Source organism: Petaurus breviceps, unplaced genomic scaffold, assembly GCF_028583685.1.
Source record: "Petaurus breviceps papuanus isolate PSGF00001 unplaced genomic scaffold, PetGlider_PUasm1.0 90667, whole genome shotgun sequence".
In the NCBI taxonomy this organism is placed as follows: Eukaryota; Metazoa; Chordata; class Mammalia; order Diprotodontia; family Petauridae; genus Petaurus; species Petaurus breviceps.
The window spans coordinates 1,298,293-1,325,806 of record NW_027187302.1 but is presented as its reverse complement, the minus strand read 5'-3'; the positions used below and the strand labels follow the sequence as shown (position 1 = coordinate 1,325,806).

The 27,514-nt window shown below is 38.7% G+C and overlaps 1 protein-coding gene across 1 annotated transcript in view; it reads right to left on the bottom strand.

The window, feature by feature from the left end:
* MRAP2 (melanocortin 2 receptor accessory protein 2) overlaps positions 1-27,514 on the bottom strand; it is a 69,525-nt gene that overhangs the window by 27,192 nt on the left and 14,819 nt on the right. The window contains exon 2 of the mRNA XM_069065051.1: positions 4,577-4,710. Coding sequence (XP_068921152.1) covers positions 4,577-4,703 — 127 coding nt within the window. The 5' untranslated portion in view covers positions 4,704-4,710. The remainder of the gene's footprint in view (positions 1-4,576; positions 4,711-27,514) is intronic.

The following is a 27,514-nucleotide window of genomic DNA, read 5'->3' as shown; positions in this document are numbered from 1 at the left end:
AGAGGCAAATGACAGTACCTGCCCTCAAGACAAATAACAGTTTCTCCCTCTCTAATGAGAGCCAGCATGCCAACAAATATACACAGGGAAACTATATGCAGGATAAACAGGAAATAATTGAAAGAAGGCACTGGAACTGAGAGGTTGGGAAAGTCTTCAGTAGAAAATGGGATTTGAGTGGTGTTGTCTTTTGTCCTTCCTTCTTGTAAAAGACCGATGTCCTGTCCAGAAACTTTGAGGTAGGATTTTGTTTGGGACTGAAAAGAAGCCCAGGGCAAAATCTAGTAATCAGTAGGAGGAATCTAGGAAGGAGAGCTATCCAGGCCTAGGGGAAAGCCAGAAAAAATGTCTGGAGCTGAAAGGTAGAGAGCCTTGTTTGTGGAACAAACAGAAGGGCACTGTCTGCCTCAGTTTCCTCATCTGTAAAATGAGGATAGTGATAGGAGCTACCTCCCAGGATATTGTGAAGACAGAAAGTGTTTCACAAACCTTAAAGCACTTTATAAATGCTAGATATTATTGTTATTATTAAAATGGAATGCTGAAGCATAGAAGGTAGTGTGTCATAGTAGATGGAATGCTAGACCTAAAAACAGGAATTCCTGGGTTCGGATCCCACCTGAGATACTTGATAACTGTGTGACTTTGGTCCCTTAATCTCTTGAGCTCAGTTCTTCCTCTACAAATGACTTCTAAAATCCCATCTAAGTAAATCTGATCTTATAAAACATAACTGCCCACGCATCCCAAACATAAGCAATACATGGACTTGTTTTGTTGTACTATGCATACCTGTCACAAAGGAGGTCTCTCTGGGAGGTAGGATTTGGGGAACACAGGTTTGTTAGTAGTGACAAGCAAAAAAAAGATAATATTTTTAATGTACAGGAATAAATGAGAAAAGTACAGAACAAAAACCAGTTTTGTTATTATCTTGCTATATCACATATAACACATACACACATATAGGTAAATGTACACATTTACATATACAATATATGTATATGTACACACCCATATATATATACACATAAATATGGTGTCCCAAAAATCTTAGTGCAGAGTCTTTAAAACAAACTATACATAACAGATGTTCAGTTTCTTACACAAGTCTCTTGCTCTTTTTTGTCTACGGAAATGTTTGTGTTTATTGACTATTGTTAACTTGACAATTAAAAAAAATTCGAAGTAATTTCTGCATGTGAGACCTTACTTTCTGCTTTCATTCTTTCCGGGGCACATATATTTATTTAGGCATGGGATCTCCAGGGTTACATAGTATGGACAGCAGCTCTATTGTTGTTCAACACTTTGTTGGGAATGTTTTATAACAATTCAATGAGCAATTATGTACTGTTCTCAAAAAATTAAGTGTCCCCATCTGGAGGTCACCTATGAAAAATGTACTTTGGAAAGAGTAAAGACTTAAATTGCCTGAGTTAAGCCATCTACAGGAGGCCAGTTTCTCAACAAAACAATTTCACATATATACCTTGATATATATACATGTGTGGGAATATAGTTGTTAGTCATTTGTTTTTGAAGATGACTAATGACATCACAATGAGTGATGTCTTGTGCATGAGTTGGATTTAAGTGAGGCAGAGTTATGAAAAGTCATCAACTTCACTCCCTCTTCCAGAGTCATGGAAGTCCAGACAAAAGTCAGGATGACTGGTGAAGGCCCAGAATGCAGTGGATAACTCTGGCTTCTTCGATGTCTTACCAAGCTCTAAGTGCTTTCCAGCACTTTCTTCAGCCACCTACATGGCCACTGGAATAAATTGTTCTTGTCCACCCATTCTTCCAGGAGAAGGCTTCACATGCTTGGGGTAGACATAGCCTTGATTCACCAACAGGTTTAAGACCTGTTGGCTAATCTCAACCTGGTTTAACCTGTCTGCTGAGACAGTTTACCTGGAGGGTGGGGGGTGGGGTGGGGAGAGAAGCTTCTTGGAGCCACAGGTGAGAATTGGGTGACAGATGGCCACCAAATGTGGGTAAGCAGCCCTGAAAGGGGTTCCACTCACCAGACCCCTCTCTGGGATATACACACATAGCTATCTATATCTATATCTATATATCTATGTCTGTATCTATATATATATATATATATGTGTGTGTGTGTGTGTGTGAACACACACATATATTGTATAGGTGTATATATGTATCCCCACACATATATATGTGTATACGTGTGTATAATAACTATCAAAACCCAGCAGGATTGGGTTTATCCTTGTATCCCTTCTTAGTCAAATAGGGAATTCTGAATGTTTCATTTTAGAGTTGGTGAAGCAACTTTTTTTTTCTTTTACAAGGCAATGGGGTTAAGTGACTTGTCCAGTAAGGAACCTTTGAGGTTACCTAGGATAACTGCCTTATTATATAAATGAGAAAAATAAGACCCCCTTTTTTGAAGTCACTATTACTCACTGCTTTGGTTAGAGTTCTTAGGTCTTACAAAGTTTTTTTTTAAACTGTTGTCATTTCATTCAGTTAATTGTGCTTGTCCAAGGTAAATAGTGGTAAAGAAAGGATTTCAATGCAAGCCCCACTTCCATTATCCCACACAGCAGCACCATTACCTTTAGGGATGGATTCTTTATTACTGAGGAAATACTTTCCACTCAGGAAATTCGAATCAGAAATCTGCCAACTACATAGGCACAACCCAAGGATTAGTTGTTAAATAGTCCCACTGGGTTAGGAAGACAGAATTTAGGAATTACTGAAGGACACTATTTCCATTTTTCCATCTGCCCTTTACATTTCCTTGAGATTTCCCAGAGTACATCATTATCCACATCTCCAGGGACTGTGGGACTGTGGGAGCCAGGCACGCCATGACGGTGCCCCACAGGGGTACTCTTGGGTAGGACTTTGTAAGCCTTTACAGCACAGTATGAATGTGAATGTCAAACATCTTAGTGGTTCTCATGGAAGAAACCAGGAAGGGCACGGAGATGGTGATTATTTCTCTCTGCAGCCTGGGGGAGAAAGCTGGAGGTTGGGGCTCCTCCTCTGCTGCCACAATTGTGCTTAATGAAACAAGGATAATGTTTCCTCTTGGCAGACAGGGCTCATTTAGGACCAGACTGTGGAGTGGTTGTGTTTTCATTGGATGGTATTTCCATGCTGTGTGTTGGATCATTAATTGTGCCAATATCACTCTCTCTCTCTCTCTCTCTCTCTCTCTCTCTCTCTCTCTCTCTCTCTCTCTCTCTCTCTCTCTCTCTCTCTCTCTCTCTCTCGGGCTGAGAGGCTGCATTATTATAAAAAGGGCATGCGTTATACACAAGAAGCAAAAAATACCTTCAAACCATGGGCCCAGAGTCACTTGTTGCCCAGCCTTCACACAGCTGTGTGCTGGCTATCAGCTGACAAAAAGATCTGAATCAGGCAGGCTGCCAAATGCAAGGTTTTGCTCTTGGCTTAAGGTTTGATAAGAAGCACATAAAATGCTCTACTTTCACTCTCTGTCCCATGGGGATGTCTTCCTTTTATACTCTAGTATATCGATAAAGTGGAAAGAACAATGGTTCTAGTCAGAAGGCTTTGGTTCAAATCCCATTGCTGACACTATCTCTGTGCCTTTAGGCCTCATTTTCTTCATCAAAAAATGATGGTGTTGTAATAGATGGCCCTTGATGCCCTTCCACTTCTAAATCTACAATCTTATGATATCTGAAGGGATATCATCATTTCAACAGGTTTTACATGCATGGCGGCAGGGCTAGACCTGAGTTCCTATCTTTCTGTCTCCAATGTGTGGCTATGGGCAAGTCACTCAACCTGTCTGAGCTTCAGTTTCCTTATCTGTAAAATGAGGATAAAAAAAAATCTTTGTGCTACCAACAGATCTCACAGGGTTGTTGTGGAGAAAGCATTTTGCAAACTTTAAAGTACCATGCAAATGTGAATTGTCATTAATAAGTTCCCCCTTTAAGGGATCATTCAACCAACAAGTGTTTATTAAGTGTCTCTAACCTTCTAGACTCTGAAGATGCAAAGACAAAAAAAAAATCCCTGCCCCCAAGAAGCCTACGCACTAAAGAATACTTAAAAGCTTGGACTGGTTTGACATCTCCATTGCTCAGAGTAGCCTAGGGTTCCCATGTTGTTCCAGAACACAGTGTTTTGTGTTTCATTGCAAAAATACTTTTAGAGGACAAATTTTAGATCTGAGATTTTATTTCTTAGATTTTTTTAAAATTTGTTTAGGGATTGGGTGGATGGAGATGAAGGAAAGAGAAACCACATTATATGAGAGAATTCATTATTGAGCTATTTCATTTAAAGAATTGATCATGCATTTAACTTTAAACAACAACAAAACTAATTAAATATACATTTCTGATTATTTACAATTTAGTAGATCTCCACATACTAGTAACATTCAATGAAAAATGGAGAGAGAAAATACATCCCCCAAATTAGAAATGAAAAAAGCAGTCATAATAAATAGGAAAAAAACATAAGCTATTTAACAGAGTGGCAAAGAGGAAGAAAAGGCATGAAAAATGTATTCATGAAATAGCATATTTACAACATAGAGTTCTCAAGCAAGACTTACATTTATGGGCTTTCAGGCCTTCAAATGAAACTGGTCCAATTTCATAATATTCATATTCCCAAGTATAATCAGAACTGGATGAAGATGGCTGGGATGTTTTGTTGGAAATTAACCTCTGTGCAGACATCTTTAATCTGTGCAAATGAATAAATGTAAATACAGAATCTATTAAGTCATTGACAGTAGCAAAGCTATTCCAATAAACTCTTCCTATTTCTTATTCTTACTTAATTCAAAAAGGTCATCCTTGAATCACTGGTGAGGTAATACAATGACGCAATGCCAGGTTTTCTGCACAGGGAGTTATACAATGGCCTTGCTCTCTGAGAGCCAAAATATTCCCCAAAACCCTTCAACAAACTAGCATGTCAAGAGCATATAGGAAAAAGACCAATAATTAAAACCAATAATAGTGACTGAATATATAAATGGATAGCAAAATACGAATAATATAAATAAGGCAAACATATTTGTATTTTATATAAGACAAAGTTTTGTAGGGAGGCTGGGATAAGGGCTGGAAATTAAAAGTCAAAGATTTCAAAGGAAAAAATGGAAAAATTAAAGTGACCTAGTATTACCAAATGTCAAACTTGATTATAAAGTAAATTATTAGATACTTAACTAAATATAAAAAAGATGGGTAGAACAATCCACTCCAACAAATATTTATCACCTACTATGTGTGAAACACTAGGGATACACACATTAAACTAAGAATAGTCCCCATTGCCAAGGAACCAACATTTTACTCATAGACTAGAAAGGCAAGACCAAGAAATAAGTGAAAACACACACACAATATTAGATAAATTCATTAACAAACTCTTGGGGAAGACCTCCAGCAAGATCTTGGTGAAAATGGAAAGCAGTTTAAAGGAAAATACATATAGACCAGAATATTATAACATTAAACTACAATGAGCACCAAACAAACAACTGATCTAAATAAAAATCATATCTAAAAAAATCAGAGGAGCATAGAAGGTGATATCTTACAAGTAAAATTCATAATTAAGCAATTGAAGAACAGTTAACTCAGAGTAATTGATGTCCAGATTAATCAAAGCATAGATTTATCACTTATGGACAAAAGGGAAAGAATACTTTAGCACAGAGAGAAATACTGAGGAGATTTTATTTTTTAGCACAAGGCTAAACATTTTTATACTTTTGGAAGAAAAAAAATCAAACAAAGGTATTAGAACAGACTGACAAGGGTGTAGAGAAGTGGGAGATTAATGAGTGAATAAAAATAGACAAAATGATGGAGATATGTGAAATAGAATCACTGAGTTTCAATAGGAGAGGATAAGCTGTTGAGATGTTCTGACAAAAGGTTAATTGTAGCAAATAGTACAAGTGCTTCTATTATTCTGTTAAGAAAAAGCCAGCTTTTCCATGGCAAAGTCCATTCACATTGGCCTATGATACCAATATCTAATTTAACCATAGCCCTTTGCAGCAATGCCAGACTTCCAGATCAAAGACAGAGAAAAAGTTACCATGTATACCAAAATATTAATAGAAGTCATTTTTGTGGCAGCAAAAAAATGGGAATCAAAGTCAGTTTCCTCCAGCTGGGGAAAGGCTGAACAAACTGTGGTATATGGATGTAATGAAATAGTATTGTGGTATAGACAATGACAGGAGGAGTTCAGAGAGACATGGGAAGTTTGTATGAACTGACATAAACCAAAGAATGTAGAACCAGGAGAATGATGTACGTGATAGCTACAGTAATGTAATCTAGTGAAAACATGAAAAGACTGATCAAAGACAGTTAAAGGCAATGACTCAGACTGATTTCAGAGGACAAGTGATGAAATGTACCAGCCTCATCTTGGAAGAGAAGTGGGGGACTGAAGGTGCTGAACACTGTCTGCACTGTAAGACGTGGTCATTACAGGCATCTCAAGCACAGGGACTGGAGTGAGGAAGACCTCAAATCTGACTTCAGTCATTTACAAGTTCTGTGGCCTTGGGCAAGTCACTTAACCTCTGTTTGCCTCAGTTTCCTCATCTGTAAAATAGGGGTTATAATAGAAACCCTACTTCCCAGGGTTGTTGTCAAGATCAAATGAGGTAATAATTGTAAATCACTTAGCACAGCATCTGGCACATAGTAGGCACGATGTAAATGTTAGCTGTTATTACACCAGTTGGTTTTGCAACAGTTTTTCTTTGTGCCAAGGGACAGGGGAAGAAATGAGAAAATGTGTATGTGTTATAAACAAAAGACATCAATAAAACTTAAGAAAGAAACTGAATAGATATTACGAGTTCCATAGTGAAAGGAACAATAGTGCAATAAAGTGCTGGCATTGGAATAAGATCTGAGTTCAGATCTTGCCCCACAATTATTAACTTATGAACTGCATAACTCTGGTAAAGTCACTTGACCTGTCTCAGGCTCAGTATTCTCATCTGTAAAATGGGAATAATAATACTATTTATCTTCCAGGGTTCTTGTGAGGGACCACACAAAATAGAATATGTATAATGCTTTGCAAACATTAAAATGCCAAATAAATGTCAGCTACTATTAGAGGCAGTAAGGTGATACATATCCAGGTAGTGGATAGAGTGCTTGACCTGGAGACAGGAAGACAAGAGTTCAAATCCAGCCTTGGACACTTATTGTGTGTCCCTGGGCCAATCTAATTTCTATCTGCCTCAGTTTTCTGATCTTTAAAATGGGGGTAATAGTAGCACCTTCCTCCCAGGGTTGTTGTCAGGATAAAATGAAATATCATATAAAAATATTTTGTAAACTTTAAAGTACTGTATAGATTCCAGCTAGCATTATTATTATTCAATAATATTATTATTGAAAGAAGTCATTCCTTGGAATTGCTTACCTTGCTTTCCATTAGAAATGGACTCAACTCTTCCATATTTTGAAAACTTTCTACACACTTCCTCTAGCAACTATTATTCCCTTTATACTACAATACTATAACTTTTTTTTTTGCCTTTTTTGAGGGCAATTGGGGTTAAGTAACTTGCCCAAGGTTACACGGCTAGTTTTTTTGTGTGTGGGTGTTAAGTGTATGGGGCTGGAACCGAACTCAGGTCCTCTTGACTCCGCAGCCAACGCTTTACTCACTGCACCACCTAGCCACCCCTATAATTTTTTTTTAAGAGCAGGAGTCAAGAACCAATAGCCAGAGATGTTCACCTGGACCAGTTTCCATTGGCACAAGAAAAAACCATTGCTTCCATGGCCCCTTGTCTGTCACTTACAAAATGCACTGTATACTGCCACCTCATCCCTTGTGAGAGTCACCACACACCGCCCACTCTGTCTACCCAGAATGAGACAAGAACACAGGTCTCCAATCTGGCTTGGAACTTTCCAATAGATATTGAGCCCTGGTTGAAAAAGCTAAATCAGTGTAGAAAATACTGGAGGGGAAAGTTGAGCATTTGGGAGGAAAATGGCCTCCTCTGGGGGAATAAACAAATTTACTGATTCATAGGGTTTGAGAAATAGGAGCCTCAAGAATTGGTAAGAAAAGCTTCTATTTGCTTTGAGTGATCTCTCTTCAGTCATTCTTTCTATACTCAAAACCTCCAACCACACAGTTATTATGACAGCACTATCACAGATGTTTTTATCTTTTGAAAGAGAAGCTCTCCCCAACTCCCACAGGCTCAGTCACCTAGAGAAATGAAAAACTGACAGCCCAATATCATGGGGCTTTATCTTCTTTTCTGAACTCTTTTCTCCCAGAAGGAAAAGAACTTTGAGAGGAAAAAGTAACTACTCAGTTCCAGTAATAGAGCTGAAACAAGGATTAGAAATTTATTTCCACTTAGGATCTGAACTGGACTTAGGGGAATCCAGAAAAGCTGTTAGGACTTTGAAAAATTCACCATGAATTCAGCATGTCTCATGAATTCAGAGGCTGTCTCATGAGCTATCCTTGGAAAGGTTCAAGCTGAGGTTGAATGAACATTTACCGGACGTGTTAAAGTGGGCATTGCTCCATTGTTCAGGCTGAGGCATGGAGGGTGCAAGGGTGGTCATAGGATCAATATCAGAGATTTAGAGTTAGAAGGACCTCAGAGGCACTCTAGTCCAGGGGTGGGGAACCTGAGGCCTTGAGGTCACACGTGGCCCTCTAGGTCTTCAAATGCAGCCCTTTGATTGAATCCCAACTTCACAAAACAAATCTTAATGAAAGAATTTGTTTTGTAAAACCTGATCTCAGTCAAAAGGCTTCACCCAAGGACTTAGAAGACCACATGTGGCCTCAAGGCTGCAGATTCCCCGCCCCGATCCAGTCTCCTCATTTTGTAGACAAGGATACTAAGACCCAAGGAGGCTGACTGAGTGACTTGCCCAAAGTCACTGTATTGTCATCAGAAAAAGGATTTGAACGTGGGTCCTCTGACCTCAGGAAAACTAAATGGTACAGTGGAAAGACTGCTGTGCCTGCAGCCAGGATGACTCACCTTCTGGATTTCAGATCTGACCTCAGACATTTATGAGCTGTGTGACCCTGGGCAAGTCACTTAGCCTTGTTTTCCTCAGTTTCTTCATCTGTAAAATGAGCTGGAGAAGAAAATGTCAAACCACTACAGTATATATGCCAAGAAGACCCCAAATGGGGTGACAAAGTGTCAGACATGACAGAAAAGTGACTCAATGACAACCTCTGACCACAGACATCTGTACAGAGATCTTTTCATTGTATTGACTGCTGAGCTCCCTTCCAATGTTTTCATTCAGTGGTTTTATGAACCTCATGGCAAAGCATTAATTTGAACATGCAGTTCAAGGAAGAGCTAGACAATAGGGACTAAATTTGTCCTGTTCACACCTACTCCCTCATTCATCCAACAATGCCCCCTTGCCCTCGATCGAATTGTGATGTGGATTAATCTTCATAGAGAACAGAATTCTATAACCTTTCAACAAGTCAGAAAAATAATAATGCCTGATCTTGAAGGCTATAATTCTTCCCTTTACAAAACCTTTGATGCTAGAACCTATGTCTTATGATTCAGGCTGATTTGCAAACCATAATCATAAAAATGTTCTAATGATTTCTGTTTCAAAAAAGAAAAATGAAGTAAAGTCTGATGTGATACTATGATTATATAATTCAGCATCACCAGTATGGCCAGTGTATTAAATGGTACAGAGTGAGGCTCAAGTCTTCATCTAGTGAGCATTCAAAATAGAAATGATAAGAAGAAAAAGACAAGATAAATATGATGGTATTGTTGTGCTCTAAGCAGTACCCTAAGAACACAGGGGCAGCTCCAGTGTCTTCTCTCCCCCCTAGACTAGGAGTGGGGAACCTTCAGCCTCGAGGTGACATGTGGCCTTCTAGGTCACTGATTGTGACTTTTTTGGGCTGAGTTCAGGTTTCACAGAACAAGGGGATTTGTTCTGTGAAGTTTAGATTCAGTCAAAGGCAGCACTTGAGGATGTAGAGGGCCACACGTGGTCTTGAGGCTGTTCTGTTCACCATAGAATTTTGTTGTTCAGTCTAGTTGTCTACAACTCCTCACGGCCTCACTTTGGAGTTTTCTTGGCAAAGGTACTGGAGAGGTTGGCCATTTCCTTTTCCAGTTCATTTTACAGATGAGGAATATAAGGCAAACAAGATTAAGTAACTTGCCCAGAGTCACTGCTAGTAAGTGTCTGAAGCCAGATTTTTACTCATGAAGACGAGTTTTGCTGATTCCAAGCCCAGTGCTCTATCCACAGTGCCACCCAGATAATAAAGGCAATATATAATTTGCTGTGCAATCTTGAGCAAATCCTTTTTCTTCCTGTCTCACCTCAGGGTTTACCTTCTTCACTTGTAGAATAAGAAGACTATGCCAGAACTAAGGTTCCTTCCAATCTAACATTCTCTGATTCTATATTTTTCTGTCCTTCATATTTGGAAATGATTGTGATTCATATTTTACTTGCCTGAAGTATCTGAACAGTATAACACCATCCTTTCTAGTCACATAACACATCAAAGGCATGATAGAAATAATATCAATTTTGCCCTCAGGGTTGGCCTGAACTAAAGAATGAAAATGGACATCAAGCCAATATCCAACACCATCAAAATACTCTACAATCAAAGAAGCAAGTGATTTTTTATTGTTCTCTTTCATGCCTTTCCACTGTTTAATGTAAATGACACCACTAAGAATAAAGACCAAGGCTATTGACATCAATAAGGCAACTAGGTGGCACAATGGATAGAATACCAGACCTGGAGTCAGGAAGACTCATTTTCCTCAGTTCAAATCTGGCCTCAGACACAAGGAAATGGCAAACCACTCCAGTATCTTTGCCAAGAAAACTCCAGATGGGATCACAAAGAGTCAGACATGACTGAAAAACAGCTCAACGACGATGACAAAATAAATAGATGAGGGAAAAGTTCACCAAAGAGAAGATACTGTGTCCTTGGCAAAAAGTTACCAAAGAGGGATGCCTGAATAAGGGTCTGGAGAGAAGAATGGAAGAAAAGTATACTGTCAAAAGGGAATGAAACAAAACCATCTTTCCCAAAGCATCTGCTCTTAAAGACAAAACACTCCACTGGCACACTTTGTCATTTCAAATCACCACCAACCCCAACCAACTGAACCCTCCCGTGTAACAAAGGAAAACAATTCTGAAAAAAAAAATCTGATACAGAGACCACATCTGACAATATGTATAATATTCTGTCCTACTCCGTCACCTCTCTGCCAGGAGGAGCAAAGTCCATTTCACTAAATGGTCTTCTGGATGTGTGTATATACATTTATATTTGTGCACACATATATAAAATATATCCACACATACATATATATTTGTTTATATGTATATATACATAAACATATATCGGATGCCTGTACATATACATAGATGTATGTGTATGCATATGTACATTATATAATATACACCTATATTTTTAAAAAATTATTCACAATTTGACTTTTAGGTTTTTTTCTTTTCATTTATATTGTTTTAGTCATTCCATATTTTGAAAGGTGATGTGGGAGAATGTATAAAAAGCCCTATTTGGAGTCAGGAAGACCTGTATTCAAATCCTGTCTTTGACACTCACCAGTTAGTCAAATCAATTAATCTCTCAGTGTCTCTGCCACTTTGGAAGATGATAAACTTCAAAGTAGGTAGCAATCTGCATAAGGACAGGTCATTTCCTCACCAGAAATTCCCTATACCATTGAAATCACATGTGTAGCTCAGAAAGGAAAAAAAGTCACTCTGTATATTGTTCTCTTGGTTCTGGTTATTTCATTCTGCCTCAGTTCATATATGTAGGTCCTTTTTTGTTTCTCTGATTTCCTCATATTTGTCGTTTCTTAATGCATAATTCTATTCCATTCACATACTGTAATTTTTTCATCCATTTCCCAATTGATGAGCACTCACTGTTTCCAGTTCTTTGCTACTACAAAGAATGGTACTACAAATATTCAGATACATTGTGACCTTTAGTTTCTGTCTCCCTGGATCACAGATGGATAGCATGGCCACTTTTCTTCTAGACATAATCAGAATCATTAAATGACTTCACAATTCATCCAACAGTGTGTTTATGTCCGTCTCCCACAGTTCCTCCCACATTGACTATTCCCATTTTTTGTAATGTCAACTTACAGTTGCTAGAAAAACAACTCCCTGACACTGTAGGGATAAATGAATTAATAAAAAAACATTAAGAGTTTACTTTGTGCAAAGTCCCATGCTAAGCTTTATGGATACAAATAGAAAAGTGAGATATTCTCTGTCTTCAAGATTGATCACATTCTAATAGGCAAAGGCAAAACAGGTAGGAAGGTTCAGCTTTCGGACAGATAACAACAGTAATTATATGATGATGATCATGATGATAACTAATATTTTCTAGAACCTAGAGACTATGCTAAGTGCTTTACAAATACTTCCTCAATTGATCCTCACAATAACCCTGGGAAGTAGGTACCTTTATTATCCCTATTTTAAAAATGAGGAGACAAAACCAGAGGTCAAGTGATTTGCCCAAGGTCACACAGCTAATAAGTGTCTGAAGCTGGATTTGAACTCAGGTGTCCTTGACTGCAGACCTGGCATGGTAAAATCCTGTGGTCTGGATAGCAAGTTATCCAGTTTGGCTGCTGTGTAGAGGAAGAAATAAAACTAATGTGCAAACACATAATTATTATCATTTCAATTGCTAAAACCCTGTTTCTGATGTTGAATCACCAAAACGACTTTGGTGGTGAGAACTTTCTTTTCCAGTTCTTCAGTAGTGATGGATGGTAAAGAGGAAGGGGCTACAGCAGCAGGAAAGGCAGCTTTCAGGCCATGTCTCCACTGGGTTTGTGCCCTGGATGATAAATGGGGGCAGGGCAGGGCAGGGCAGGGGGCAGGGGAGAGGATAGACTGAAGGCAGGGCCAGTGTCCTTGAAGGCACTGCTCCTCACAGAACTGTTGGGTAATGGGGGTGATTTCATACTCCTTGTTCATGCCTCCTTCTGTTTCTGTCTTGGGGTGCCTTGCTATTACTTGTAAAGGAACCAGCTTTATAATATAGCCCCATGTGCTTGGAATCTCCACAGGAATAACAAAAAAAACTTGAGGTTGCTAAAGAAGCAATCCCTTAATCATCAGACCTGCACTGTCTGAACAACTCATGGTAGTTGCAGAGGGCAAAGTCCACATCTTTGGCTACCCCATATACAGATGAATCCTTTGACGCTTGTTCACCCATGGGGTCATGTCCAAGATCCTCTTTTCATCAGCTCCTCCTTCTCTGTTTAGAACATCATGTCCTTGGATTCTCCAGAAACTTGGCATTATCCAGGAAAATTCCTCCTCCTCTGTTCTAGAGGCTGGGCTCCGGCAACTTATGAGACTCCTCCAAAGCTGCACTGGCAGGTATAGACTAGTGGCTGGTTCCTTTTCTACAGCTGCATCCCTCAGGCTGAGCAGCCATATGCCATTGCCTCTCCAAAGGGCCAAGAACTCAGGCATCAGGAGCTTTCTGAGGCTCTGTGGGTAGGGAACCCCAGCCTAACTCTTGATGTCACTTCTCTGGTCTTTCGATTTAAGGTACCAAGGTACCTGAGGTGAGGTTGGGGGTACCATACATACACATATATTCTCTCCCTATCTCTCCTCCCACTTCACTCACTGGATCCAAGGGTGCTCTTAGCTTCACCTATCTCAGGTCTGTTCTCACCTCTATAGTCTGAAATCAGCCAATTCTTTTCCAGTTGATTAGGCCAAAGGAGATGTCTTCATCCTCAGTTAAGCTCTATGTCCCTATTAATACTCCATAAACCTCCCAGAGAGATTTTCAATGGCCATGTCCATACCTAACAAAGGAATATGATATCATAGTCCCAAACAAAGGCTCACGCTTCTATAAGACAATACAGTTGATCAGGAACGCTCTTAACCCTTATAATAACAATAGGATAGGGAGGGGACCTTTGATTTCATTAATGCTGGTAACTCCTGGGTAAAGAAATTCCCTCTAGTGATGCAGGTCCATACTCTCCCTGCAACTTAAAGTCCTAAAGACTTGCCTGGAGTGCCCAGAAGTTAAGTGACTTGCCCAAGATCATGTTGCTAGTATATTTTAGAGGCAGGATTTGAACCTGGCTTTGAGACTAGATCTCTATCTGCAATGCCATGGCTGCCTCTGATTATAATAATAGTAAACATGTACAAAAGATTTGCATGTTTTGCATATACCTTCATCCTTCACAATCAGGCCAGCCACCTCTTCATTTCTCATTAGACTCCAAAGCACAGGTACCTTCTCTCTCCATCCCCACCACCCCTTTCCCCCTCTTTCCAGCTTTCTTTCATGTGTTGCTATTCACCAATATAATATAAGCTCCTTGAAGGCAGGGCTTATCTTTCTGCTTGTCAACTGACTGAAAAAAAAAACCCTTTGGAGTAGACATTGAAAGTATTTTTATTGCTATAAATGACTCTGCCATAACCTGTTTTAGCAAGGCTACCCAAAGTAATTGGATCACCACTCAGAGAAATACCTGGTGCCAGTATTGATGCCATCAACATGGTGCTATGCCCTTGCTCTCCCTTCAGTGAATTCCTACTCCAATGCTTTGGATCATATGGTGGACTTGCTTTTGGCCAAGTATACACAGATTTACATACTTCATAGCCGCCAACTTGGAGTCCCAGTCTTTTTTGTTATAGTTCTAGTGGATTTAGCTTGTTCTCAGTGACAGGTGGTGGTGAGTGTGAAGAAAGGAGGGGAAATGGGAGGACAGGCAAAAGAAAGGAGAAAGGGAGGGTTTCAAGGGTAAATTCCTTTATTTAAGCTTTGTTTATGGCCATTCCTGCTCTTTACCACTTTTGAGAGACCATAAAGAAGCCATCATTGAATTCTTTTTTATTCATTTTGATTAAGTTTATTACTAATTACTATGTTATTTATACATTAATATAGAATAACATATGTTATGTTTATTATATATTATTAATCTTTTTAAATTAAGTCTTTGTTTCCCTTTCTCCACTGTAGCAGCAAACACCCTAGCATACCCAGGTCATACTGGCTGTCAACACAGGTTCTTAGATCTGCTTCTCCAAAGGAAAGCAACTCAAAATGTGTTAACAGTCTTACTTTAATCAAACAAACACATATCATTTTACCTAGTTCAGGGGAAAAAGTCAGCACCTCGAACTTCAGAGAATACAAACAAAAGTTAGAAGCAGACTGAGAAACAGATCAGCAGACAGAGCTTCCCACTGTCTGACCATTATATCCATACCTAGTCAGTTACCAGAGAGGGAAGCACCAACATCTGGGTTTTCAAAGGCATGGGGGGGAAGGGAAGTGTTCAATGGCTGTCCATAGTCTCATCAGGCCAAATCACACAACTCTCCCCAAAGAGAGCCCCACAGCAAAACCTCACATCAGGGTATATATAGCCTTTTCCTAGGTCAGAGACCATCACAACCCTCATGACCCACTGCCCAATCACAAAGTAACAAGGTGTGGGTGTTCCTGAAGAACAAGCCTCCCACCACAGGCTCCAGGTGACTGCATTCAGCCCATCAGGGGGCAGAGCATATTCTCAAATCAGGGAAGGTTCTCAGAGTCATGTAAGCCTATCAAAGGGCCTAGGGGCAGGTCAGATTCCCATTCCCATAACACCCACTTAATCTTTTCTTGCCTTAATCAGTAAAGCTCTAGGGAGGGTGTCATGGGCTGATACTGCAGTTAACTGGCAATGACACATTAAAAAATCAAGTGTGTTTCAGAGGGCTAATAGAGAACCAGCTATGTTCAGTGAACAGAAAAGTACACAGGGGTATTTGATGCCATGAGTGGCATGAATCAGGTTTGGGACTATATTAACTTGCATATAGGATTATAGAATCAAATTGAAAGTGGAGAAGTCATTCACAGACTTCCCCTCCGCCCCAGTCCATCATACCTGAGGTCTTCAATATACATGTTAATGTCTCTTCGAGCATCCTTGCTGCTAGCTCATGTACCTCTACTCCCATGACTTAAACCTACAATCCAACTCAGCCACACAAGGAGATAGTTGTACCCTTGATTTTGTCATTATGGACCATTGTTTTCCTTCCCCCATCTGTAATTCAAATATTCTTCCAAGAATCCTCTATCCTTCCATCTCTCCCTAAACCTCATCCCCCTGAAACCTCTCCTCTCCAGCTTCTTGTCATTCTACCTCATGTTTCTTCCCTTGGGCTTTCCTTCTCTGCAATTACTTTCTTTCCTTCAAAATCTTGGCTTGATAGTTAATTAGTTTAACTTCACATCATCTTCTACCTTTCAGTCCCTTGTACCTTTGTCCTAGTATTATTTATTCCTCTACAAAATACAACCCTAGATCATTTCCACCATCTGTCTTCTCTACTCCTAAATGTTTACATAATTCAATTTTTTTTTTTTTGGCAAAGCAGTCAGGATTAAGTAACTTGCCAAGGGTCACACAGCTAGTTAAGTGTCAAGTGTCTGAGGCCATATTTGAATTCAGGTCCTCCTGACTCCAGGGCCGGTGCTTAATCAATTGAGTCCCCTAGCTGCCACATAATCCAATTTCAACTGAACTCTCACCATTATGTGTCAATCCTTTTATTCTTCCCCCACGCCTCTAAGTCACCCTATGTCTATTTCAAACCATTTTTTTCCTCAAGCTGCCAAATCACCCCTTCCCCTTTCTCTTTACAGGAGATTTTTTCAAATAATCTACTGGAAAAAAAGTGAGATCCATCACAAGCTTCCTTTTCTCCCTAACTCTACATTCAAAATCAACTCAATATTATCCCCCACACACGTTCTCTCATCTTTGTTCCATTTTCTGATGATTTCCTTTTCCTTCCAAATCCCAAATCTCTCTTGTTCTCTTGACCGCACCCCCTCTTACTATCTCCTCTGGTAATTATCTCTTCAGTCAGATCTCTGGCCCTAATTGTTAATCTCTTTTTATTTATTGGATTCTTCTCTGGCAATTTGCCCCTGTCTCCTCCTATGCATCGCCTCCTCCTTGGGATTTCATGAAGCTGCCTGTCTGACCACTCCTCATTATCCTTAAAAGGATCATCATCCTTGTCCTGCCACCCTCAGGCTCCACCTCCAGGCTCTTTCCTATGCCTTCTATGTACATAGGTGTTTGCATGTTGACTCTCCCATTAAACCCTTAGAGAGGAGGTACTGTCTTTTGCCTTTCTTTGTATTTATTCTCAGCTCTTAGCACAGTACCTGGTTCATAATAAGCACTAAATCAATCTTTATTGACTGTCTGCACTGAATCCTGCCTCAGACATCATACGAGTTGTGTTGCCCTAAATAATTCCCTTTATCTCTCTGCCTTGGTTTCTCCATCTGAATTATAGGCAATTCTCTAGGACTTACTCCCTAAAGCACAGGGAATGATTGCTTTGGTGGAAAGAGCTACCACAGCAAAGAAATCACTTATCTCAGAAGTGCTTCTATATACAATTGTTCATTATGGCACTTTAGAGGATGGATTAATAGTGAAACATGCCTGGAAAGTCCATTTAAGCAATTTATATTAAATAAATTGCTGTTACCGCAGCTGATGAACAAAGACATTTTGGCAAGAAAAGAGTTGCCTTTTCGAAATGTTGTTAATCTGGCATGAGAATGTCCTCATTATCAAAAAGTAGTAAACCTTCAAACATGTTCCTGGAGGGAGATAGACAGGAAATTAAACAATTGCCCCCAAAATTAGCATTCACAAATAGAGACTGAGCATTTGTGGTCAATGGAAAATGAAATGATTGGAGAAACAAAGGTTTGAGCTTCCAAGCATATCAATTTATTAAACAAAGCAAGCCAATAGCATAACAAATCAGGATCAGGCCTCCTCAGCTTTAGCACTGGACCCTGAATACAAGGGAAGACAGATTTTTATGCATTAAAAGCAATTAATCAAATAAGACCAATTAATTAAAAGAAAATAATTAATCAGCATACATAATTAGGTAATCTGATTTCTAATTGGATGAAAGATTTGGGGCTTTCTGATTTGGGGGGGGAGATGAGCTAACTGATGCAATTCCCTGAAATCAGAAAAAGAGGTATCTCACTCCCCCCAAATGTCTATATTCAATCAAAAGGACATGGAAACAGTAACTGATTGACCAATATGGGGCCAGTTTTCAGATAAAACATATGAGTTGCTTGAGATGTATAACTTTGAGAAAACTATTTCCATCAATCTTGAGATATGACTGGGTTTCTGGTCAGGAAAAAAAAGGTTTGTAGTTAAAGGTCTCTAAGCAACAGGTGTAGCTGATTCAGTTCCTCAGCTATACAGGGATAGATTCAAACAATGCAATAAAGTTTTCTCACAAATTGCACAATTGAAGAGTTTTCTTACGAGTCAGAAATTGGATTATCCTCCTAATTGAATAGAAAGGGAACTGAGCTAGATGCAGAATTGAGTCATAAGATGGTGTCAGTGTGGTTCACTCAATCCCTACATTTCCTTCAATTTACCATGAGTTAGTTCTGTTCTGGGTTTGGTAGGAAAGATACCAGAGACAGCATTTCCAGACTCTGAGGGTTTATTACTTTATTGAAAGTCAACCTGTGCATACATGAAGCACTTAACAATAAAATCAGTTAGACTTAAATACTTCCTCAAAAGAGATGCACATAACAAGTTGTATAGGAGACTACATCAGGAAGAGATCAGTATGTACTGGAGTACTATGGAGGAACTTCAAGGAGGAAATGGGTTTTGGGTAGTATTTGGAAAAGAAAAAAAAAAGTGAGGGGAGTATGAAATTCCAACTTGGGACAATGAGCCAAGACTTAGAGACAAGAGTAAACAATATATGTGGTTCCAATCATATCACCCGCCTTCTCCAATATATTCAATGGTTTCTTATGAGCTACCTAAAAAATGCAAACTCCCTAACCTGCCATTCAAGATGAAATGTGCCAGAGATCATCTAAAACTGAGTCCCTCATTTCGTAGATGAGGAAACTGAGGCCCAGAAAGGTTCAATAAGTCACCCTGTGTAATAATTGCCCTATCACACAGATAGGAAAAGGTAGAGCCTTCACATTTGTATGAAATTCTCTTCAGGGTTTGTCTGTCCAGGTCCCTCTCAAGCTGAACCAGGTGCCAAATATGTCAATAATCCACCAGTTATGTAACTCCATTATCAACAGAACTGGGCTTTTAGGAGAGAGAGAACATGCTTCAATGGAACTGTATGATGCTGAAGAAATCTCATAACCTCTCTGGGTATCAATTTTCTCCTTTATAAAAAGGAAAGGGTTGGATTAGGACCATCTCTCATATCATTTACCCTGCCAAAATTCCCTGATTTCAGAATCTATGGCTCAGTGAAAAGACCCATGGCTCTGGAGGCAGGTGGTGGTTGTTGCTGTAGACTTGGATTAAAATCCTGGCTGTACCACTCTCTACTTGTATGACCTTGAACAAGTCACTTAATCTCTTGGAGTCTCAATTTCTTCATCTGTAAAATAGGGGAGCTGAACTAAGGGTTCTAGAGCTGAACTCTGGAGTCCCTTCTAGCTTTGAGTCTATAATCCTACCTTTTGCAACCTTATTTCAAACTACTTCTTTTCATGTACACCATAATCCAGGAAAATGGACTATTAATTTTCATTGTCCTTTAATTGTCTACCTCCATCCATAAGTAAATGGCTTAACACCTTTCCTCACACTGTACACTGCATCTGGAATACTCTTTCTTATACTATCTTTTCTTATTTAAATATTACCAGTTCAAATGATGTCTCCTCCATGGAGTTTTCTCTGAGCCATCAGCCAGACATTATGTCTGCCTCTCCTGAGTTCCTGTAACACTTTGCTTGTACCTTATTGACTGTAGACTTACAAAGACTTGTATTAAACCTATCTGACTGCCATTGTGTGTGCATCTTTTTTTCCACTACAGAGATTATAAACTATCTCTTTGTCCCTCACAGTAACTATCAGGGTACCTTGTGTAAGTCTCAGATTACATTTTTGTTGAATGAGTAAATAAATATGTCAGACAATGAAATCTGTCTAGCCAAAGTAATGAGTCCCTAACTCCTAGACTTTGTTATTGCCTGAATACAGCCTTCCCATATGTCTACTATTATAAAAAAAGGTTGATAATGCAACAAAATACTTTAGACTTCCATAATTTTATTGTTACATATTTAGCATATTTATGGACTTTTAGAAAACATCTGTTACAATGAAATCAAGGAGAATGCAGGTCTGAAAACAAATTGCCTTCAGGATGTTTTTCAAAATACTCTAGACTCTAGTCTAGAGTCTTATGAAAATTTCAGAGTGAGGAGTCTTGGGTATATTAGCCCCTCCAATCCATACTTAGCAAGAACCATCATCACTGACTCATCATCACTGGTCATCCTGCCTCTGCCTGAAGATTCTTGGAGAGAAGAAACTTCCCAAGGCATCTCCTTCCAGTGTAGGTCAATTCCAATTGTCAGAATTATTTTCTTTATATTGAACCAAAATCCACATTTTCTAATTTATTCTTTAAAAGACAATGTCCTGAATATCCTTTCCTCTCACTCCTTTCTGAGCCCTCTGAAGTCTGTCTTCCTATCTCATCACTTTACTAAAACTGATCTCTCCAAAGATAACATTGATCTCTTAATTGACAAATCTAATGACCTTTCCTCAGTCCTCATCCTTCCTACCAGCCCAACCATGACTTCATTCCTTTCTAGGCTCCACTACCAATTACCTGGACTTTCTCTACCATGCCTCTCCTCCCTGGAAGTTCATTTCCCCCCTGGACTTTTCATACTTGAAGTACTCTTCACCCCTGTAGTCCCTTCTTTTGACTTGTTGGTTCCTCTCAGTACTTCCCTTTTAAGGAAAGCCCACTAACCATAGGTGTCCCCGGAGGCTTTATCGTGGGCTTTCTTCTCTTCTCCCTATGATCTCTTTTACTTGGTGATCTCATCTCATGGAGTCAATTATAATTTCTATACTTATAATTCTCTGATCTATTTATTATTTATCCAGCCCCAACCTCTCTCCTGACCTCAAATCTCCTATCCACAACTACCTATTGGACATCAAGAGAGATGGATGTTTCACAGATATCTTAAAACTCAACTTATTGAAAAATTGAACTCGTTAACTTTCCCTTAAAACTCTCCCTTCTTCCTAACTTCTATAATACTGTTGAAGGAACCACCATTATCCCAGTCGCCCAGGCTCACTACCTAGGTGTTGTTTTCAATGCCTCACTCTCTGTCACTCCCCATATCCAATCTGTGGTCAAGTCTTATGGCTTCTACCATCATAACATCTCCCTTATACAATCCTTTCTCTCCTCTGACACTGCCACCACCTTTGTACAGGTCCTCCAAACCTCACGCCCAAGTGACTGCAATAGCCTTCAGATTTTCCAACCTTCTTCAAGTCCCTCCCCAGTCCAGTTCATCCCTACTCTGCTATCAAAAGGATCTTCCTAAAGCACAGGTCTTATCATGTCACCCTTCTATTCAATAAACTTTAGTGGATTCCTGTGACCTCTAGGATCAAATATAAAATCCTCTGTTTCCCTTCTAAAGTACTTCATAATCTGGTACCTTCCAATTTTGACAGTATTCTTTTTTTTTGAGGCAATCGGGTTTAAATGACTTTACCCAGGGTCACACAATTAGTAAGTGTCAGAGGCCAGATATAAACTCCAGTTGTCCTGACTCCAGTATTCTGAGATTTAGTGACACTGGCCTTCTTGCACTTTGCAAAAGGCACTTAATCCCCTGACCCCAGGCATTTTTACTGGCTGTCTTCCTCTCCTCTGTCTTTCCCTGGATTCCTTCAAGTCTCAGCTAAAGTCTCACCTTCTGGGAATGGTTTTAGAAAAACCTGGAAAGACCTATATGAAATGATGCAAAGTGAAACAAGCAGAACCAGGAGAACAGTGACACCAATATTGTGAGGATAACCAACTTTGGACAATTTAGCAACTTTTACCGCTAAGTTGTTCATCTTCACAATGTCACAATCATGACAATGATCCACCACAATTCCAAAGGACTCACTCACAGCATAAAGTACTATCCATCTCCAGATAGAGAACAGATGGACTCAGAATGCAGATTGCAGCGTGTTTTTCTTTTTCCTTTATTTTTCTTGTTTTTTGAGGGAGCACAGGGAGGGGAAGATGGTTAATGCAGAAATATGTTTTGCATGACTCTAAAAATAAAGTCTTGCTTTCTTCAAGAAGTCCTTCCCAGTCCTCCTTAGTCTCAGTCTGGATCTTAATCTTCCCCCTGAGATTGTTTCCAATATATCCTGTATTTATCTTGTTTGTATACAGTTATTTGCATGTTGTCTCCCCCATTAGAATGCAAGCTATTTGAGAGCAGGACCCGCTTTGGTCTTTCTTCTCATCCCCATCATTTAGCACTGTGTCTGGCATATAGTAAGTGCTTAATAAATGCTTGCTGATTGAATGTATACATAAGAAATACATGGCTGCATAAAATAAGGCACGAACAATGGCAAATGATGTTTTCAACACTGACATGGTCTAGCCTTTATTTTCGACTTAAAAATAGATCTATGTTTCAGTTTCCTTACAGCTGTGAGCTGTCATTTTCATAACAAGCAAGAGAGGTGGGTAGGAAGGTTAAAACACTTAAAAATAAAAACCAAGTACCTATATTACCATCCTATTCTCTTAGCCATTTGCACTGCATAGCCTCTATTACTTTATGCCATTACTTGATTGTCCCTCCATATCTTCCTTTCAATCTTTCATAGAAGACAAAACTAGTTCCTGGCACAATATCTGCAACAAATGCTAACCTTGTAGTACAATTACCACTAACTTTACAGCTAGCTACATATATCCTCTTTCTCAATTCCTGCTCTTTCTCTTTGCAACCAAAAGCACTGCAGTTCAATTAACTAGTTGAAACAATCACTGTCCTTTCATATGTTTTTCCAAATGTTTTTTGTTTGTTTGTTTTGACTTGAGTTGACTAGCTTGCTGTTGCCAAGCAAATGCTATCAGATAGCAAATTTTCTTTTCACACATGAATAAAGCCTGGAACTGCTATTAATTGATATAGGGAACTTCCAGATAAAGAAATCGGCACCTTCTCTGTAATTAATAGAAATATGCCTAGAGCATGAAGATGTTAAGTAACTTACCCAAGGTCACACAGGCAGTATGTTTCAGAGACTGGATTTGAACCCAAATATTCTACCTCTTCCTATATGTGTCATAGGGTAACTATTACACAGGGTGACTTATTGAACCTTTCTGGGTCTCAGTTTCCTCATCTGTAAAATGAGGGACTCAGTTTTAGATGATCTCTGGCATCTGTTTCATCCATATCTTCAGGAAGAAATAAAATTTGAAGCTGAAAAATTCCCTTAACATGGAGTTTTCTTTTGATTTTAACAAATATTTAGAGAAGCAAAAATTGTATAGATTATGACAACACAAATCTGATAAATGTCTCTAGGCAGTCCTAATCCAAACTATCAAACACTTTTTGTTCCAAGAAGATTTAAATCTAGCAAGAGATGATACCCAACTGCTTCTTTACACACTTCTCAGCTATACTAAGATGCACACATTTTTCTTCTGTCTACAGTGGAGTCAATGTTATATCATGGGAGGATATTGGTGTATTCTGCCATTAAAGTTCAAAATTTTTAAATTTTGTGTACTTGGAGAAAACAATCAAGATCTGCAACTTTTTTCTCATATTTTTTATTAAGAATAATAAAATAAGATGTCAGAAATGGAAGAGACCTTAGCTATTACCTTAGATGTCATCAACCTGCCAGACAAGTTTAAATATACAGAGAGATAACACTCTTTTTGAAGTAGCACATTCTAATATTATATTAGAAAATTCTAAAAGTTAGAAAGTTCTCCCATATGGGGTGGCTAGGTGGCACAGTGAATAGAGCACTAGTTCTGGAGTCAGGAGGACCTGAGTTCAAATCAGACCTCAGTACTTAACACAAAACTAGCCATGTGACTTTGGGCAAGTCACTTAACCCCAATTGCCCTACCTTCCCCCCTCCAAAAAGAAAAATAAAGAAAGTTCTCCCATATAGAGAGACAAAATCTGCTTTCCAGTCTGTAATTTTTAGTTATTGACCCTACTTCTGCTCACTAAAGAAATGAAGAAAAAATCTACTCTATTTTTTATGATATTCCTTCAAATATTTGAAGACAGTCATCATGTCAAATGAAAAAACATGAAAAATGCTTTGCAAACCTTACCATATTACATGAATGCTAGATACCCTGTCCTGTCTTCCCTTTCCCAGACTAAGTTCATTTAGCACAGTTTGCAGATTTTCCACCATCTTGTTTACATTTGTCTGATTTCTCTTTTTTGTCAACATCCTTCCTAAAGGGCTGTGCTCAAAACTAATAAAATTCTGCAGATGGTATCTTACCTACACAAAGAGAATAGTGAAACAGTTTTGTCCTTTAATCTGAATGCTATACTTCTATTACTACAGCCTAAAACTTTACTAACATTTCAGTTGTTCTATGACACTTTTTTTTTTCATTTTGAGCTTGTAGACAACTAATGACCCTTTTTTTTTCATGAATGGCTATCAATCTGGGTCTTCCCCAACCCTTACTTCTATTATTCAATTTATTTAAGTTAAACATTTATGCCTGTTCAATTTCATCATATATGGATCAGAAAAAAGGAATAAGAAAAACTAAAAAGGCTTACAGACTACATAGGCGCTTCATGCCTATTATCATGTATAATTTTCTTTTCAGAAGAAAATTGGTAGATGCTGTACATTCAAGCACTGAATAATATCACAAAAATGAAATAGATTCTATTTTAACAGACAGGAACTCATTTATTACTGATGTAGGAGTCATCCTTGAATCAGCAGTCTGTGTACAATTAGACCATGATCAAAATTAGTACAAGCCTAGAAGAAAACAAAAACAAAAATGATAGTGCATATGATTAAATTATTAAATATGGTTACCCTATTTAAGCAAGTTATTCATGATTAAAAATGGGATGTGTATCAATTAGTCAATAAACCAATAGGCATTCATCAGTAGGCACTTAAAGAAATGCCTACTATGTGCTTCGTGTATGATTGTTTTTGTGGTTGAATCTTTTCAGTCCTATACAATTTTTTGTGACCTCATTTAGGGGTTTTCTTGGCAAAGACACAGGAGTGGTTTTCCATTTCTTTCTCCAGATCATCTTATAGATGAAGAACTGAGGCACAGAACGTTAAGTGACTTGCCCAGGGTCACACAACTAGTAAGTGTCTGAGATCAGATTTGAACTCAAAAAGATGAGTCTTCCTGACTTTCAGGCCTGACACTCTGTAGCAGCAAGCACCCCAAGTGTCCCCAGGGTGGCTGCTCACACAGGTTCTTGGATCTGCTTTGATAAAGGAAAGCAACTCAAAATGGGTTAACAAGCTTACTTTAATCAGTCAGACATATATCGTTTACCTTGTTCAAGGGAAAAAGGTCAGCACCCCGAACTTCAGAATACACAGACAGAATTATCAAGACAGAAACAGTTCAAGTAGACAGCTTTCCAAACTGTCCAACCATTACATCCATACCCAGTCAACATCTGGGTTTCCACATCTGGGTTTTTCAAAGCCAGGGGACTCTCAACAACGGCTTCCCAGAATTCAGATCAAATCACAGAACACTTTTCAAAGTGAGTCCCAAAACAAAGCTACACATCAGGGCTTATATAGCCTTCTCCTGGCTCAGAGAATGTAACAACCTTTTGGACCCACTGGCCAATCAAAAAGTATCTACTGAAAAACAAGCCTCCCACCCCAGGCTTCAGGTGCACTTTAGCCTAGGGGCAGGGAAGATCTTCCAAATTTGCATTCCCATTACACACTCCAGCCACTGTGTCAACTAGCTCATATATGATAGGCACTTAAAAAATGCTCAGTGAAGGAATACATTGAAAGGTACTATTATATGTTACCAAAATCTTTCTTATTGGTAAAGATTAAGTTTAGAGTAACATTTTCCCTGGTTGCTCCCAATGTCTTTTGAAAGATGAAATAAGGCAAGTAAAAAAAGTATCAGATGTTCTAGTTGAATTCCTTTATTTTGACCATTATCTTGCCACTGTGCCATTGCAATAATCTATAATTGGAAAGGATAATCCACATTCTCCATATGAATGGTCTGTAGCATACTTCTATTTCTGTGTAAAAATATAATTTTTGTCTCTTCATTCATCTTCATCCAAACGTTCTCTAATATGTTCATCCTCAAGCTCATGAATTTCCACACAGTTATAGCTTCTCTTAATAAATATCATAATAAAAAGTTTGAGAGACATAATTTCTGGGTAATTAATCATTTTATTAATCATACTAGTGTAAAATTAATAAAAGGGGTCAGTGACATGCTCAAATGCCAAAGACCCTCATGGAACCCACTCAACACTTATATGCCTTTGGAAGAGTGGGTATAAATCAACTCTGATTGGTCATCAATTAATGAGAGGTGGATGTATTCAAATGGGGGTCTGGAATATGACTGATCACTCAGTCTTGGTCAGATAGACTCATCTATGTTCATATCATCTGTCTGACCAAAGGAAGAATTCACATTTTCACAGACCTGTCTGAGTAAAACACAATGAACTGCAATTCATCAATTCACCTAACTTTACCTTTTGAATAGATGTGAGTTCTCCCTCTCAGTACCAGCCTTGCACTTCAAAGGCTGCCTGAATAACCTATAGGAGCTGATTTCTGAATAAGGAAGTAGAAAAGGGGACCATCATAATTCAATAATTAGTTATTAATACGTGAAAGAAATAACCATTTCTTTCAATATGTAGCACTATTTCCCCACCATTTCACTTGGATATATTTCTTCTGAATAAGGCATACCTTTTTATTGCCATATTTCTATAACCTGCAGATATATAGAAAGAAAGGAAGGAAGAAGGAAAGAGAAAGAAAGGAAGGGAGAGAGAAAGAAAAGGTGCACATATACATAGAGCACTTATTAAGAACTTACTACATGCCAGGAACTTTGCTAAGTGCTGGAGATCTGAATACAAATAAATCAGTCCCTGCCCTCAAGGAGCTTACATTCTAAAGGGAGAAGACTACATATGAAAAGGGTCTGGGGAGCTAGGAAGGCAAAAAGCATAATTAAGCAAAGGAGGAGAGGAATGAGAAATCTGGACAGCAAATCCATGTATGAGTGAGGTGAAACATGTCTGAAATCCTTCCTAAAATGCTGGTCCCAGAAAAGTAATCCCCAGTCAAAAGATGAGGGCTTCAGGATTGGGGTTCTTCAGGGTAGCAATACTGTAATTTTTTATGGCTTTATGCATATGTGAATTCTGGGTTTATATGGACAGGGTTAAATCTTGGTAGTCCTCTCAAATTCAATTTCTAGTCATCCTGATTAACTTA